Here is a 13,393-nt window from a genome sequence, read left to right as displayed (position 1 = left end):
GCCTATAATATATCATTGTCATTATTTTCTATGCATTCCCAACACTCTCAAGGCCTCTACTTTGATTGAGATTGATCATGGTGGTTGATTCATCCCCTCAAATCGTTGAGGAGTCCACTAAGGAGCATCGTGGACACGAAGACAAATGTAGGTGTTGACTTGTGTAAAACCCCTGGGAGAGCTAGAATCCGGTCTAGGTAAAATCACGTCCTTGTTCTCTTCGAATCAGTAAATTTGCTCTGCAATTGGTTGATTTGTGATTTTTACATCTGCAAAGTTTCTGGAAAACATTGTAGGTGGTTTTTCACGGACATTGCATGTTGATTGTGGGATTGACTTCATCTTGAAAGCATATTGATTAAAGGATATTTTAATCGCTGAAAAACTTGTATCTTCAACAAGGAACACCTATTTTAATCCACCAAACATCCCCCCTCCTCAGAATTATTTGTTACCACCAGCACACATAGTGGATATTTAAAGTGAAGAAGCAGCAAAAGCACACAAAACCCTCAGAGAGTGACAGAACTGCATGTGATAAAGAAAATGTTAGCTATGTTAAAGATCCAATGGTGCCTCAAAATGATTTTGCAGTGATTATTATACCCCAAGTATGAAGTTGTCATACCAGATGGTGCCATTAATATGCCCTTCTAGCCATATTCTGCATACTCATTGACATATTCCAGGATCAGGAAAGAGATGCAGATCCAGATGTACATTAATAAGTGCTATTAAGGAAATCTTGAACCAAAACTGGTGGATTAAATTCAGTACACTTATGGGAAAGGAACTACAACTGACAATTTAGCAAGTTCGAGAATAGCATTGAGACAAAGCTCAACCTCAGTGATCGAACATCTGAAGAGCTTGGGAAGATGTTATATGCTGGGATTTCCTGATCTTGAATACTAAGTTTGTGCTTCATGGGATTGCTTTCCTTTTCGGTATTTTAACAATCCCCCAGACCAGACCAAATCCAAGGAAAAAAAATGAATATACCGGCCATCTTAAAAAACTCTGAGACAGCAGTATAATGGTTATCATCTCCGCTGGGTTTCCTCCCCCTTCAAGTATCATGCGTTACCAACAGCCAACAAAATCCAGTTACAACCACTTGCACTTGATACCTTATCATATTCAGCTACTGTGTTTCTCATCTGAGAGCTTTAAGATATTTGAGTCTTAGTGAAAACTCCAACCATCAGCAATCAAGGAGGACATCTTTGCTGCTCTTATTTCATTTTTCCTTCCAACTCTATAAATCCGGGCTCCTCAACCATCCACAGAAGACTTATTAACACCATCCTGAAATTCCTCTTAAGGCAATGCCTGAAATTCCTCTTTCTCCTATTGGAGACTGAATATTGCCATCTCTCTCTTTTCAGCAGTTTCCATGAAGATTTTTCTGATATGCTAACATTTCCTCTCTGCCAGATACTTCATTACCAACTGTCTTTGCAGGAGCACCTCCCTTCGATAAAATGATGGAATCTGTTTATATCTCTCAAGATTATCGGCCGCCTAATAATCTTAGATACAAACTTCATAAACACATGGCAGTCACCACAAACACGAATGTTCTTCATAATCCTTATGGGTGTCCTTCCATGAGGCTTTTTGATCAACCAAAATGCAAGAGCAAGTTTCTCACTGTGGTAACAGATGGAATCAAACTTCTCCTCCTCTACCACATCATGTAGAACCAAGTTAGTATCAGGTGTAAATCCAGATTCCTGCAGCTTTTTTATTAGTCTGTTCAGCTCTTCATAAATTTGTTCTGTTTCAGAATGAGTTCGATCTTCTGCTACGAACTTGTGGACCTGGTTGTCAATCTCAATCCAGCTATAGGCAGCAAATTTTTTAATTTTGTTGTTCTTCATGAGAGATCTTACTGCTGCCACATCTTTCCATCTCCCACAAGCAGCGTAAATGTTAGAAAGCATAATATACGGTCCAGCATTGTGTGGGTCTAATTCAAAGAGATGCCTTGCTGCCATCTCTCCATTGTTGACATCACAGTTAATTCTACAAACAGATAAAAGGGTAGACCAAATTAAGCAATTAGGTTCAAAGGTCATACTTTTAATCAGATCTACTGCTTTATCCATGTAACCTGCACGACCAAGGAGATTGATCATACATGAATAATGATCAAAAGTAGGGTTCATCCCATGAATTTTGCTGATAGAATAAAAGTATCCCTGTCCACGTTCAACTAAACCAGCATGCATACAAGCAGACAAAACACCCACAAAAGTAATATTATCTGGCTTCAAGTTTTCATGCAACATTTCTTCATAAAGAGCCAAGGCCTCTAGATCCTTTCCATTTTGTGCATAACCCAAAATCATGGAATTCCAAGAAATCACATTCCTAGTTAACATCCTTTTGAACACAATCCAAGCATCTGCAGTTTCTCCACACTTGGAATACATATCAACAAGGGCACTAGACACAAGCAAATCATGATCAACGCCAAAAATAACTGCTTTTCCATGAACTGCCTGACCTTGACATAAAGAAGCTAGTCTTGCACAGGAACTAACCACACTTGATATGGTAAAATTGTCTGGTCTGACATTTTCCAATAGCATCTCTCTAAATAACAGCAAAGCATCTTCTTCTTTTCCATTCTGCGCACAACCCACCATCATTGTTGTCCAACAAACCTTATCCTTCTCTTTAATCTCTCTAAAAGTCTTACATGCTTCATCTATATAGCCACATTGAAAGTAGGCACTGAGAATATTTGAAATTGTAACCTGGTCAGGCATCAGACCCGATGACTGCATTTCACAAAACAACTTGGTGCATGTCTCAGGTTGCCCATTTTGTAAATAACCAGATATCATTGAATTCCATGATACTACATTCTTGTTAACCATTCGATCAAACAACCACCTAGCCTGATCAAGTGCACCACACTTGGCATACATATTGGTTAAAGCATTCCAAACAAAAACGCTTTCCCCCAAACTAGTTGCAACAATCCTACCATGAATTTGTTTTCCCCGCTTAATATCCAATAACTGTGAGCATGCATGTAGCACACTCACATGGGTATAATCTGTGGACTCAAATCCTTCTTCCTGCATTCTAACAAAAAACTCCAGAGCCTGACTTGAACAGCCATTTCCAGAAAAACCTGCAATTACCTGGAGAGAAGGGGGTGAACTACAATCAAAATTCATACACAAATGGTTCTGGATTAAGGAATAAGGATAACAAAATCAACATGGGTAAGTAAAAGCCCATGTTTTGCACTATAATCACAAAAATCCCCTTAAAACTGGCGTATAGCTAATTTTGTACCATTTTAAAATTTATTATGTAATACATTTAAGAGGAGGGTTAATAGTATTGCCTTACGGCACTTATGAATATACTGTTGCAATCCCTTTCCTTTCATCCAATACAAATGAATAAAAAAAATATTAAACCCCAAAATATACTGGCTTCTAACCACACTTTATCTAAAACATCTTTATTTCTAAATAGAAGTCATATATCCATGCCATTTCTAAATGGAAATCATATCTATGTAAGAACATTGGATAGTCAACTTTTAGATCCTAATTTGAATAAGCATGAAAGAGTTTGAAATGAATATCTAAATTGCTTATGTATAACACTGAGTTTGGTCTGAAAATAGGCAAATTGAGTAGCTTTCAGCAAGCAAGTCTTTGGTGGAGCAAGTCGGTCGTTGTAAGATATGAAGTGAAAATCTGGTCTTTAGTTTGAGTATGGAACACAAGGCCCAGTGAAGGATATCCAATTGGATAATATATTAATATTCAAATCAGTTTTTAATTTTGAACTAGCTATGAGTTTGAACACAAAGTGTACAGGCTGGATTTTTCTGAGTTAATTGGTAAAGCTTAACTTCAACAAATTAAAAGCCCTACTTTTGCACTATAATCACACAAACTCTCATTAATATTGTCTATCACTGATCCAGAACCCTTTTGGTCAATAGTTGATTTTCTCGTATGTTTGCTACCACATGATTAGAAGCAAGGTAGACAGTTCACTTCCTTTCATTGCAAACCATTAAAATAAAAGAAAATTGGTAAAGTAAAAAAATCATAAACTTCCCACCAAATTTTAGTTCATATGGAAAATTGCAATGTTTTTTTTAGAACTGTTTTTGTTTTTTAAAATGCACACAGTAAACATGTTCATTTTTTAACCACTCTAAAATTTTTAGGTGCTTGCATTTTGAAAACACAAAGAAATAAAATTTCCTAAGGATGAAACTTTTCAATGAAATTTCCCGAAAAGGTTTTCAAATACATGTTATCAAACATGTTCTGGCTTCCATTTTCATTCTTTCTTCTTTAAACAGAAAACAGTCCTCATTTCACCACCAAACAGGCCATTGAATTCATAGCATTTCTATTCATAAAAGAAACTTATGTACCGTCAAGGATGCCAGACAATCGGCGGTAAACTCCTCATTTTATATGATAGTGTTATATTATGGCCCTCAGCCTTGATGTCTCTCTCAATAACCATTAATTACTAAGATCACAGGCAAATCAAAACCATAACTCAATCCAAAACATTACAAAATACTTACTGTATTATACGAAACAGCATCATGAACACTCATTTGATCAAACACTGCCCGCAAATCCTCCACATTGCCTGACTTTGAGTAAGCAGAAAGCATAGCATTCCAGGAGAAAACATCTCTGCGAGACATTTTATCGAACAGGTCTCGAGCATCGGACAGGTTCCCAGATTTAGCGTAGAGGTGAAGAAGGCGGTTCTGAAGGAAGGTGTCGGTGGGTTGGTAGAGATGAAGATCCATGTGGGTCTGGAGTCTCTTGGCTTGAACAACGTCGTTTGATCTAACACATTGGAGCAGAAGACGAGTGTAGGATTCGGAGTTCGCAGTGCCGCGACTGTACAGCGCGTCGATGGCCTCGCGAAGCCTAGGCGTAGGCTTCATTTTGGTTTCGAATTTTGAATTACTGTTTTCTGTTGCTTTGGTCTGGTCACTTGGCGCTAAAATAGTGTGCTGTAAAAGTTTACTCCCATTTCAATTTCAGGAAATGGATAGTAATATCAAATTTGAAAATGAGCTTGGCCGAAGAAAATAAAATATAATTGGAATATTTAAAATCTATGTGTTTTTAAATATTTTTATTATTATATGAAAAATGAATGATATAAAAACCATTTTCGATAATTTGTGGATGATAACACTATTCGATCAAGTTTGTACTCCTAACATATTGGTATTATTATTGATGTATAAATAAGACTTTATGAGATAATAAAGACATCGAAGAACTAAGATATTTTCTCCATATATTCTCTTCTCCTTCTTCTTTTTTAGCCTTTATGTTTATTTTATAACACATTATCAACATGACACTATTGACGAAGAGAGATAAATTCAATTACAATAGTTTTTGTTTATCCGAAATTCTTGATTATATTTGAAGTGATATGTAATCTTATTTTCTTTAAACACTCTTATTTAGAAAGATATACGAAAAGTAGTATTCATTATAATTTGTTTTTATCATTCTGATTTTTATTTCTATTATCTCATAATCAGAAATTATGAAAACAATTTTTATTGACAATTGCCTCATAACCAAAAGCTATGCACAAAATTTCTAAAATTTTATTGCATAACAAAAAATTTTGTAAAGCAAAATTGTTAATTAACAATTCTGTATCCAGGAGTTATAGAGACAATTTCTAATTTTGTTATATAAATGATTAGAACCAAAATATGTGTTCTAATGGCACATAAACATTAAGATTCATGCATTTTAAAAAGCTTGAATCACTTAATTTAACTTAATCTAATGTTAATACCCTAATTATGAATCTAACTTCTATTTTAAGCGTAATTTCAAGTTTAAAAGATTTAAAAAAAATGCTAAGTGCAAAAGTCCTTTTTAATCAAAGGAGATGGGTCAATTGTGTCTAAAAAAATATTCGGGACTTGTGAAGCATGATAAGGGTCCATTCAATGGCAAAACAAGAAAGTTATGAGCATTAAAGATGAGATCAATGTTATGGAGAGAGGTAAAAGACAAGCAACTATGAAGAAGAAGATTTGAATCAAATGCAATTAAACTCAAAATAAAATTTGGAACTCAAACCTAATAACAACATATATATATATATATATATATACTAAATTTGAGGTGAATTTTGGAGCAATTCCATGATCTTTTTAGGGCAAGCCACATATGGCTTTGAAGATCAAGAAGTCAACAATTCAACACTTCAAACAGTTCACAAATTGGAGTTAAAACAAGGAATATATAAGCAATTGAAGTGAATTACACAAAAAAAAAAAAAAAAACCCAAAGAGGAAGCCAAGTTTGCATGGTCATGCAAAATGAACTAGCGATGGTGCAATTCTAAAAAGTTTTAGTAGTTGATCAATTTTGCACTCTATATGTAGTTTCAATCACACAATTATGACTGGCATAGACATCAAGCTTGTTGAATATAAATAGACTTGAAGTCTAACAATTGAAGACATAAAAATAGTTGGATACCAATGAGTTATCATACAAAAGTGTATTTAAGATAATGCAAAAATTATAGCATAAGGTTTCCTACATAAACCTTATATCAACTCTTGTAATGACTAATTAATCATGTTCTTAACTATTAAGATTGATAATGCAAAAATTATAGCATAAGATTTCCTAACTATCAATATGTATTATATAATTATATGAATGTTAAGTTATGCTAAAATGCTTGAAAGATTCCAAATACACAAAACAACAAAGTCCCTAAAGGATTTAAAAGGTTAAAACAAACAAATTCCTAAAGATGTAAGACGCCTAAATTACATAGTTTGAAACCTCATGGCATGTATTCAATGAGCTACAATGATCTTTGTATGGATTAAGCAATCCCAATGCATATGATACAATTATCTCAATGAATATTTATTGAGAGAAAGGTATGTTTATAATCTCATTTGTCCATGCATATTCATTAAGAAATTGGCAACTAAATTAATAGTATATGTGGGCAATTTGAATCAATTGGGACTTCTGAAGAACTCACAAAAACAAATATCTAAAAAGGGAATTTGAAATAAAAGATCTTGGAAAAACAAATTTTGTCTCGACTATAAATTGAGTACTTTCCAAATGGAGTGTTGGTTTATCAATCAACATATATAAAGAATGTCTTGAAGTATTTTTATAAAGACAAATCACATCCACTAAGTTCTCCATGGTTGTTCATTTACTTGAAGTGAACAAAGACTCATTTCATCTTAAATAAAATAATAAAGAACTGTTTGGTCCAAAAGCACTATATCTCATTACAATTAATGCATTAATACATTTGATAAATTGTATAAGATCATATATATCATTTATGTGAAGTTACAAGTAACATATAGTGCACCAACTTGAAAATATTGGAGTCCAAGGAAAAAGAGTAAGTATTAGTTATTGGCTCGTTACCTTCCTAAATCGATGTTATTGAAGCGAACAATGGTAACTACTTATTCAAATCATTAAAACTTACTTGTAATTCATTAAGCAAGTTGGAAATGTGTGTGGTTGAGATTTATAATCCAAAATATTTGAGAATCACGCAAGTTATCTTCAATCAAAGACAATTTAAATATGTTACACAAAGATAAGGTTGCAAGCATTACATATGATAAAGAAAGATACATTCAGGGTGATAAAACTAAACATATATGACTTAAGTTCTTTTTGCACCATGAGCTCTAAAAGAGTGATGAAATTAATGTTGAGTAAATATGATGAAACACAATTTAGTAGACTATTCACAAAAGCATTGTCAACAACAACACTTAAGAAGCTCATATATACTATTGGAATGCATCGATTCAAAGATCTTCATGTTAAGCTACTAGAGAAAGTATGATCATGTCTACATGAGGGCAAGCATATTAATAAAAATGTCTATACACTATACACTTTTTCCCTTCGTCCGAGTTTTATTCCACTAGTTTTTACTAGCAATATTTTTAACAAGGCAATTGTAATAGTTCAAAAGTATTAAAAAAATAATATATTATTTTTCCTTCAATAAGATTTTCCCAAAGAGTTTGTTTTCCTAATAAGGTTTTAATGAAACTTATTCAAAAAATGGTTGTCATCCAAGAAGAGTGTCATAAATATTTATGATAGTTTATAGATGACACCACTATTGTCGTGTTTGTACCATCACTATATTAGTATTACCTTTAGTCTATAAATGAAGTTTTTTGAGTTAATAAAGAGGGACAAAAAAGTTATTTTCTCATTTTATTCTCTTCTACTTCTTCTCTTTAATCTTTATATTTATTTTATAACAAAAGCATGTAAAGAAAACCAACTATTTAAATCTTCTTTTTTTTTTTAATGTTTTTTATTTTTCTTTATCTTCCTTATTTTGTTTCTCTCTATTAGAAAGTATGGAAATGAACATCACAGCTTTGAGTAATCTCTCATGATGTCAAATGATACTTGTGGGTATTTAGCTTGAAAAAACATAATAGAGAAATGAGAAAAGTATACTAAAAAGGAAAATTTCGTAACATGGAGTGAGTAAGAAATTTATTTCAAGAAAAATACTAGGAAAATGTTTAATTTAATTTAATAATGAGTGGATTAAACTTATCAACAAGATCAAGGATTAAATTATTTGATCAATTGTATATTGAATCTTGTGCAAATTAATGAAAATATATAAACTAATAAGTGTATAAAATAAGTAAATAGAAATTAAACTCATAGACAAGGTTGATTGGGGTTAGAATTGACTTTATGTTTTTAAGATGAATTTGTCTCACTTAAGTACTTACAGATATGATTTTCACTTTTTGATTATTTCACTTCAAATAACAGGAAATAGTAAATCAAACTATGTTTTATACTCTCTTCAAAAACTTAAATGTATTGAAAATGCACACTTAGAATGAAATTCCACACCCGGAAATAATTGGAATAAAACATGGAATACCATACTTGATAATAACTTGGAAAGAAATGGTAGACAAACAATGGGATGAATTAAATGTCAGAGAGGGATTCTTATTTACAATCATAGGTGATGGTTATTGGAAGTATTATGTCTTTAAAACACTAGACATATTTGTAGGAAATGATGTGTCTTTAAAACACTAAACATGTTTGTTGGAAACATATTTATTGGAAATGATATGTCTTTAAACACTAAACACATTTGTTGGAAAGAATATGTTTTCCGAGTCCACATCTTTTTTTAGAAAGAATATATCTTTTTTGAAAATAATTATCTTATCCCTTTAAGCTTAATTTTTCATTCACCAATACATGATTTTTAATCATTTTTGTAGGGACCACCCCTAAGCGCACACGTGGCAGCCTCACAGAGCACTCCTCCATTGGACACGTGGCACGTCTAACCCTCTGTCAAGATTTTCCTCATAGGGCACGTGGCACTCTCAACTCTTCATCCGGATGACCATGGGACTGACATGCTATCCACACTCCCTTGTCCGAACGTCCTGTCAGGACCCAATGCTAGCGTCTTAGACAAAAGTTTTGACCGCGTTTCGTGGGCCATCATTATTCATACTAGTAAAAGCATGCTCGATGGGACTCTCTTGGGTCACTTCAGGCAACCTGTCACTACCTGCACCGCGCCGCCTACAAAGCAAAAAGACAAGGATGACGACAAGTCATCCCTCCCATAATCTCTAACAGTCGCCTGCAGGATAATGATGGCCCTGCCGCCATCTTAGCATCATCATGACAAGCCAAAAAGTCTTCCCACCATTAAAGGGGGACAAAGCTCCTGACACTATAAAAGGCCCTCATACAATAAAAGAAGGTAAGCATTCTTTCCCAAAGAAGGAGGGCCCAAGTGAGAATATTAAAATGTTAGAGATGAAAGCTAACAAAACCATCGGAGGGTGTGTCCGGACCCCCTGTCCGCACATCTTTTGCAGGTCAAATAAAGGAAGTATCATCTTCAGTTGAGAAGGCACGTCCATCTGGCATCTGCAGTGGTCCCGGTAACGCAAGCCCTCAACAATCTTCTTAAAACAATTTTCTAATATAGCATTTGGTTTTAAATTTAGAGAGGACATTGCTCTACTTGGTTCCTCCTCAAAGTTACAGAGTACCTTCCCCCTAAAATTGAACATGTGTTATTTCTCAATCTATTCCTTCTTATATTGACCCTAATAAGGCGTAAATTCATTTTTGCTCATTTTAATGTAAGAATATTTTTATTTGAAGTGTTTTTAGTTGAGGTATTTTCTCTAAAAACCTTTTGAAGAGAATCAATTAACAGGTACTTTTTTAGAAGGCATTACAAGTAACTTTTTAATTTTTAAAAGTGTTTTCTAAATTTTGTTAAACACTTTATTCATTTTCAAAAATGTTTTTATACAAAAATATTTTCTAAAAGTATGAAACAAACTTTAAATCTCTCCTCTTTGACTCTGAGTTGTTACCAATCAACAATTGAGGTCATATACAGTGATTAAAATATCGAGTATCGGAACATCCCGACACGGTATATGGAATGAAAATATCAGTTCCACGATATTTTATCAATGTTTCATGAATTTCACCTATTTCTTGGAATTTATTAGCATTTTATCAATTTATCGTCAATATATTGCGATATTTTGGGCAATCAAACACGGATCAATGCGATCAACAAACCTATGCGGTCAAACTTTTAAAAATGGCTTCAAATTTCCGTTGCAGGACTACAGTGAGCCAACCACTAGAACAAGTTTGCCTCTTCATATATAAACATATATATACTCGAATTTATCATATAAACATAATTTTTAAAAAATGTTTTAAAGAACAAATTAATTATATTTATTTTATAATTAAATAAAAAATTTCATATATTTGAATACCAAAAACATAAAAGTTCTCGTGATAATTTTCTTCATAGTGTTTCTAATATCATTAATATATTAATTAAGTATTAAAATCATACATATATCATCATTTATTTTATATCATTTAATACAATTAAATTAAATGAATTATAATTTTAATATTAAATATATTTTAAAATTAAATATATTATAATCAAATATCACAATATTATTATGAATAATATTTGATATAATTTAATAATAAATATATACTTATAAAATTCATTTTTTTTATTAGCACATACAATATTATTATCAAATATGATAAATTATATTATACATATATCAATTTATTGAACAAAACAATTTTAAAATATCTATTATATTTCTAATTTTATTTTTAAGTCTTTTTTCTTATATTTCTATAATTTTTATCAATTTTAGGTTCACCGATATTTTATGTAAAAATATCCGTCAATATATCCGTTAAATAAAAGTATCGATATATTTATAATTATCGATATTTTCATCCTTGATCGTTCGATACCTCTCAAAAAAAGACACATTACTAATTCCATATGGTACCCGCAACTTAAGTCTCATTATTTTATACCAAATTTGGTTCATTTACATCACATACAAGTCCCCTTATAATATCTTCATCTTTTTCATTTATATTTTGTTATCAAAAACTCATAATTGATTCAATATATTTATATATTTATTAAACTATCGTGATTTCATATTGACATTTTCCGTGAATCTGGGCCCTGCTGGTGTGTCCTCTCTCCGCAATCAATGCTTCAAACTGCCTTCAAAAACCCCTCAGCTGCCTCTCTTCCTTCTTCTTTCTCAATCATCAATGGAGTTGAAAGGATGACAATCACCTTGAAGCTCCAAAACAAACACTCCCCCAACCACCCAATCCTTATACCGTTTCTCACTATCATTTGGACGAAGACCCTTTCTGCTTTGACTTTATTTTCTCTTTGTTTTCTTGTTCAATATTTCTTCTATTATTATTATTATTATTATCATAATTGTTGACACTTCAATCGAAGGCTCTTCTAATCTTTGAATTCTTCTCTCCCATACAATTACTCTACACAAACTCCTTCCTCTACTTGACTCTTTCCAACCAACAAAATCAAAATTATAATTAACACATTGATTAGTCTTGTTGGGTGTGGGCTTCTTCTTCTTATGACATTTGTAAATGCCACAAGCTATGGTCATGGCGGCTACACCTACATTATAAGCCCATTTAATCGGGAAATTTGAATCATATTTTTAGAATGAATATATAAATTAAAATTTAAATGGGAATGAGAAATTAATTTTATTTTTATTTTTTTAATATGTTTGGATTATTTTTTAGAAGAAAAATGGAAATTAAAATTTATTAGCATAAATATCAAATTTTAAATTTTATTTTTATTATGATTTTGATTTATTTCTTTTCTAAGATGTTACATCACAAAATAAACTTTATTATTGATTTCTTTATTTGTTTTTAGTTTCAACGTTTCAAACTGGGCTGGCCTGGTGTGGGGAGATGGAGTGGACCCAGTATCTTTGGATTGGAAGAAGAAAAAACAGAGGCGGAAATAGCGGGGATGTCCCAGGAAACACAAATATAAATAAAGTGTGGGGGATGTTGCTACTTGCCACGTGCCCCTCTCCGCATTATGCCTGTTGTGCGCCACCAATCCCACGTGCACCCCTAGCCCTTGTAATACACCGCTTCTTCAACCGCGTTAAAAACTACTTTTACAATTTTACATTTTGAAAGATAGTTTACTTGTTTCAAACCTTTTTAATAAATTTACTTTTTATCAATCTTTTCAAAAAATTACTGTTTCACGATTAACTAATCAAATTAGTGATATCATAAATATATAATTTATAAATTATTAAAATTAAAAATAATTATAAAAATAAAAATAATATAATTTATATATAATTTAAAATTTAAAATTTTATTTGAAAATCATAAAATTAGTTGAAAATGAGAAAACTAGTTTCAAATTAGAAATTAAAACTAAAATCAGAATTTTAATTTAAAATTAGAATTTTTAAATCAAAAACTTATTTTAAAATCAAAAATTATATTTAAATTAAAATCACAAGGTTTGAAAATCATAAAATCAAAAAATAACAAATATAAAATAAAATAAATAATAATGAAAATGAACAAGGTAAATAAAAATAAAAATAAGAGGGAAGAAGTATCACTAGAAAAGAAAATGGGAGGGAGGGCGATGGTGGCGCAGCCCTAGGTGGGCGAGGAATTGGGAAGAAAGAAGAGGTAAACCACATCGTTTTGACATTGTAAAAAAAAAAAAATGGTTGAATCGGCTAACTCACAGTTGAACCATCGATTCACCATATCTGATTCTAATTCAACCATATTACAATCCATTTCACCAATTTGGACAGGAACCGTGATCAACCGATTGTCGATCTGGTCCAATTTTTAAAACCATGTTTTTTGACCGTCGACCTGGTCTAATCCAGGTTTTAAAACCATGTTTTTTACCATCCATTTTAATT

The 13,393-nt window shown here is 32.1% G+C and overlaps 1 protein-coding gene across 1 annotated transcript; it reads right to left on the bottom strand.

Annotated features, from left to right (window-relative positions):
• Window positions 1–635: 635 nt before the first annotated feature.
• LOC100262789 (pentatricopeptide repeat-containing protein At2g22070) lies at window positions 636–5,155 on the bottom strand. The gene is made up of 2 exons (XM_002280502.5): window positions 4,583–5,155; window positions 636–3,158 (listed from the first exon to the last, which is right to left on the bottom strand). Exons 1-2 carry the CDS (start codon window positions 4,955–4,957, stop codon window positions 1,446–1,448), a joined length of 2,088 nt encoding a protein of 695 aa, XP_002280538.2. The 5' UTR covers window positions 4,958–5,155; the 3' UTR covers window positions 636–1,445.
• Between the last annotated feature and the right edge of the window lie 8,238 nt (window positions 5,156–13,393).

Source organism: Vitis vinifera, chromosome 11 (assembly GCF_030704535.1).
Source record: "Vitis vinifera cultivar Pinot Noir 40024 chromosome 11, ASM3070453v1".
Lineage (NCBI taxonomy): Eukaryota > Viridiplantae > Streptophyta > Magnoliopsida > Vitales > Vitaceae > Vitis > Vitis vinifera.
The sequence above is the reverse complement of the archived record's forward strand: the minus strand, read 5'-3'. Positions and strand labels throughout refer to the sequence as shown.

Excerpts from the sequence above, each read along its gene's own strand:
- LOC100262789 (XM_002280502.5), bottom strand. The coding sequence starts at position 4,957 with ATGAAGCCTACGCCTAGGCTTCGCGAGGCCATCGACGCGCTGTACAGT. Across the intron at positions 3,159-4,582 it reads ATGCTGTTTCGTATAATACA|GTAATTGCAGGTTTTTCTGG; the intron begins GTAAGTATTTTG and ends CCTTCTCTCCAG.